Here is a 4613-nt window from a genome sequence, read left to right as displayed (position 1 = left end):
TAAAAGAACTTTTTTTAAAATTTATTCAATAATTAATATATTTGGTCCTTATATAAATCAAATACATTAATTATTTTATGAATTTAAAATGTGAATTTCCTCTCATAATAAAAATTAGAGTAGTATATTTTTTTAATTTATAAAAAATGATTTAAATTTGACCAATTTACAAAGGAAAAGACAAGGGTAAGATTATAATGAAAGGAATATATTTATATTTATGTATAAAAAATAGTTCTCATTCGTTGACCCTTAGAATTCCAGTGGCGGCCCCTACGCCGTTGGCCTTGCTCTTAATCTCTCCCTCTCTCTCCCTCCATCTGTCTCCAAACAAAGCCACCTCTTCCCAACTCTCCCTCTCTCTCTCTTTCTTCATGTCCTTGTGCCTTTCTCTCTAGTATTTAAAACCCCACGCCACTAACAACCAACATAACCAAACCAGATAAGATCACCAAACCCAAAAGCCCAAACCCAAACCCAAACCCAAAAGCCTCCCTCCATTCTAAGCAGAAAACAAAATAAAACATTTTCTTTGTTCGTTGTTCTGTCTTATAACACAGACAACAACAACAACAATTCAATATCTGTTTCAAACATCATGAAAGAACTCTTGTCTTGGCTCAAACTCCTCTTTTTTTCTCTCATCTTTCTTCTCTTAGTCCTCAAAGTAACAGTGTTACTCTGGTGGAGACCAAGAAAAATTGAAGGCTATTTCTCCAAACAAGGAATCAGAGGACCCCCTTATCGTTTCTTCATTGGAAACGTTAAGGAACTTGTTGGCATGATGTTGAAAGCTTCCTCTCAACCCATGCCTAATTTCTCCCACAACATTCTCCCCAGAGTCCTTTCTTTCTACCATCACTGGAAGAAAATTTACGGTATTTCATTCACTAATCTCAACTAATTCTTCTCCTTTCTCTTAATTTCAACAAAACAAACGACACATTTTTTTATTTAATAACATGCTTCAGTCATGACCATCATCATTAAAGTTGGCATGATGATGATTATGATGTTTCTTTTTCCAGTTTTGTGTTACTGAATTTGAGACTTTTAAAGCCTTCAAAAACTTGTTCCAGAGTTAGTGTGCTTGTTTCTTTTCACCACTTTTTTCAGCCTTTCTTTTTCTGAGGTACTTCCTCATAGCTCTTTGATGCATGATGTTGAAGTTCCATGTTAATTAATTTGGACTTTACCTCAACTTCTCAATTTTTCTTTCAATTCATCATTGATCTCTAAACTTTTTTTTTTCTTTCTTTTTAGCATCAAACAAAATATCCAATCCAACAAAACTTTGCCTTCAGTTTTGATGTGTAATGTTATCAGAGACATTTGTTTCATACTGACTGCTCTGTAAGGTTGTCAGTAATACAAACATTGTCCATATTCTTACTTTAATTTAACTACATGTTTTTTATTAAGCAGAAACAATAATATTTTTATTTAATAAAAAAAATAAGTGCATTTTTTTTTTTTGGCATTGGCATCGAGTTGTCATGTATTGTTTTGTTTTTGTATGAGAAGGATCGAATTGAATTTCGACAATGTAGTTGTATATGTTTGGTAACCGTTTTAAAATTGACTTGTCTTCTTCTTCCCACCTCCACCTGCTGTTCCTGTAGGGTCACCACTACACACTATCCATCCATCCATCCTCCCTCTCTGATAACTAATGGCTGTCATGTTTCCTGCTCCTTTCCTATTTTTGTTAACTTCACAATTACTACTTGAGGATTCTGCTCTTTCCAACTTTATGTATAAAAATATATCATTATTTTTTTGTTAATACTAATTTGATTTGATTATGAATCAATTGTAAAAAATTTCTAATTGTAGCTAACAATTTTGATGATATGATAAAAGGTGGAACATTCCTAGTTTGGTTTGGACCCACTGTTCGTCTTACAGTGTCTGATCCAGACCTTATAAGGGAAATCTTCACATCCAAGTCAGAATTCTATGAGAAAAATGAAGCTCCACCACTTGTGAAGCAGCTAGAAGGTGATGGACTTCTTAGCCTTAAAGGAGAAAAATGGGCTCACCACCGTAGAATTATTTCTCCCACTTTTCACATGGAGAATCTTAAAGTAATTAAACTCATCCTACCCCATTGTAAATTTTTTAATATTTTTTTTTAATAATGTTTATTAATAAATAGGATTTCGTGTCGTGTCGTGTTCAATATTTTTAGTTGCTGATACCGGTGATGGCAACAAGCGTGGTTGAGATGTTGGACAATTGGTCGGAAATGAGTCATAAAGGTGAGGTGGAAATCGAAGTTTCCGAATGCTTTCAAACCCTAACCGAAGATGTTATTACTAAGACCGCGTTTGGAAGTAGCTATCAAGATGGAAAAGCTATTTTTCGGTTACAAGCTCAGCAAATGGTCTTGGCTGCTGATGCCTTTCAAAAAGTTTTCATTCCCGGTTACAGGTAAATAAATAAATAAATAAAAAGATTGTGATAATATTAATATATATTTTTATTATGATTATTATGATTGTGAATTATTGGTTGGGATAATATGTACAAAATTTATATTTTATAGATTCTTTCCAACAAGGAGGAATATAAAATCTTGGAAACTGGACAAGCAAATAAAGAAATCGTTGGTGAAGCTAATAGAGAGAAGGAGAGAGAATTCAAATTCAAATGAGAGAATGGATGAAAAAGGGCCAAAAGATTTACTTGGATTAATGATTCAAGCCTCTAGCAAAACAAATGTGACAGTGGATGATATCGTGGGAGAGTGCAAGAGCTTTTTCTTTGCGGGCAAACAGACCACATCCAACTTGCTGACGTGGACGACCATACTCTTAGCAATGCACCCACAATGGCAGGTACAGGCACGTGACGAGGTCCTTAAGATGTGTGGGTCACGTGACATTCCAACTAAAGATCATGTTGTAAAGCTCAAGACGGTAAGCCAAAGGCAGCCCCTCCCCACACATCAACACTTTTATGCTACATAAGATTAATATTTGGACCCCAAATAAAAATCATGTTTTGTCTCCTAGTCCTTCTGTTTTTCTTTGTTTCTTTCCCAACTATAACATTGTTGCCACCTTTTGCTTCCTCTTACCCCTTGTGAAGGGAACATGGTGCCTAACACTGCTCATTTACACCTCCCCAACTGGCAATTCTCTATTTTCAAAACCACAATTCTCTACTATATTAATACATTCACAATATAATCCCGAAGTTATAAACACAATATTAAATTTTTAAAAAAATTTTACAATTCATTTTGGTTTTACTTTAACCTTTACAGTTGCTGCAGAAAATATTCAAAATTTATATATTTTTTATATCAATTTTCATCTATTGATTTGTTTGTTACTAGTATTCATTTCACTTTTATGAAATATTGTCTTATCTCCATCTTGAATTTTAATAATTTTATCTAATCTTTTGGGTTATAATTTCCTGCAGCTGAACATGATAGTTAACGAGTCACTACGACTATACCCACCTACAATCGCAACAATCCGACGGGCGAAAACAGATGTTGAATTAGGAGGCTACAAGATACCGCGCGGGACAGAGCTATTAATTCCAATCCTAGCCGTTCATCACGATCAAGCAATATGGGGCAACGATGTAAACGAATTCAATCCTGGCCGTTTCTCCGAAGGTGTGGCCCGCGCCGCGAAGCATCCAGTGGCGTTTATTCCTTTTGGGCTCGGTGTGCGCACATGTATAGGACAAAACCTCGCAGTGCTACAAACAAAATTGGCACTAGTAATGATACTGCAGCGTTTTAGTTTCAGGTTGGCCCCTAGTTATCAACATGCACCAACGGTTCTGATGCTACTTTATCCTCAGTATGGTGCACCAATCATATTCAAACAATTGTCCACACTGGATAATAGCCCTCAAGGGTCCTCTTCATAAGTGATTGGCAAGTTTGTGTAGAGCATGTAAATGGACCAAATTACCCCTCCTAAATTAAAATCCATGAATATATAGAGAGAAGTGTGATGAGTAAAATTACGGTGGTGCCCTTTCGTTTTGTCTGCAAATATTTTTATCCATGTGTTTATTATTTTTTTGGTTTCTGATCAGAACATACTGACTCTAGCATGTGAGGTTTGGTTTGGTTCTTTTGCCGATTGCAATGTGGTTGTTATTATCATAGGAATAGAGCAGTAGATGGCTAACAATTTGCTAGACAGTTGTTTCATTTGTGAATGCTATTGTGCATATTTTTTTTAAGAAATTTATAATTTTTTCAATGCAATTATTTTGGCCCCTGATTGTGTAACTATAGTACACTTCCGCAACAACGGTATCAACACCTTCTGATATTAATAGCGTTATCTACAATTTATAAGATAAAAAATAAATTGTGATTAATTCACACAACGACCACAACAATTTATATTACAACATCTATAACGACTAAATCACAAAATCTTTTATGCGACTGCAACGCAACTGTGACCGTTATTTAAAACTTTGGCTATTATGTTGATGTTATCTCTAAATATGATACAAGTAAAATTGAGAATATAAAGTTGGATTGATGATTGGAGTGAGAGAGTTAAAGATCTGCAACATGATAAGTTAACCATCCTTCATGAAGAGTCCTTATAAATTGTCTTGTTCCTTCA

At 34.7% G+C, this 4613-nt stretch overlaps 1 protein-coding gene across 1 annotated transcript; it reads left to right on the top strand.

Annotated features, from left to right (window-relative positions):
* Positions 1–256: 256 nt before the first annotated feature.
* Positions 257–4219, top strand: LOC131633998 (cytochrome P450 734A1). The gene is made up of 5 exons (XM_058904668.1): positions 257–878; positions 1864–2087; positions 2192–2433; positions 2549–2921; positions 3433–4219. The coding sequence occupies exons 1-5, from the start codon at positions 599–601 to the stop codon at positions 3892–3894; spliced, it is 1581 nt and encodes a 526-aa protein (XP_058760651.1). The 5' UTR covers positions 257–598; the 3' UTR covers positions 3895–4219.
* Positions 4220–4613: the final 394 nt, after the last annotated feature.

The sequence above is a fragment of the Vicia villosa genome, linkage group LG1 (genome assembly GCF_029867415.1).
Source record: "Vicia villosa cultivar HV-30 ecotype Madison, WI linkage group LG1, Vvil1.0, whole genome shotgun sequence".
Classification (NCBI taxonomy): Eukaryota; Viridiplantae; Streptophyta; class Magnoliopsida; order Fabales; family Fabaceae; genus Vicia; species Vicia villosa.
The sequence above is the reverse complement of the archived record's forward strand: the minus strand, read 5'-3'. Positions and strand labels throughout refer to the sequence as shown.

What these genes read in the sequence shown, in the direction of transcription:
- LOC131633998 (XM_058904668.1), top strand. Translation starts at nt 599, where the DNA reads ATGAAAGAACTCTTGTCTTGGCTCAAACTCCTCTTTTTTTCTCTCATC. An exon ending in TTCACATGGAGAATCTTAAA is followed by an intron (nt 2,088 to 2,191) that starts GTAATTAAACTC and finishes CAATATTTTTAG; the next exon opens with TTGCTGATACCGGTGATGGC. An exon ending in ATGTTGTAAAGCTCAAGACG is followed by an intron (nt 2,922 to 3,432) that starts GTAAGCCAAAGG and finishes AATTTCCTGCAG; the next exon opens with CTGAACATGATAGTTAACGA.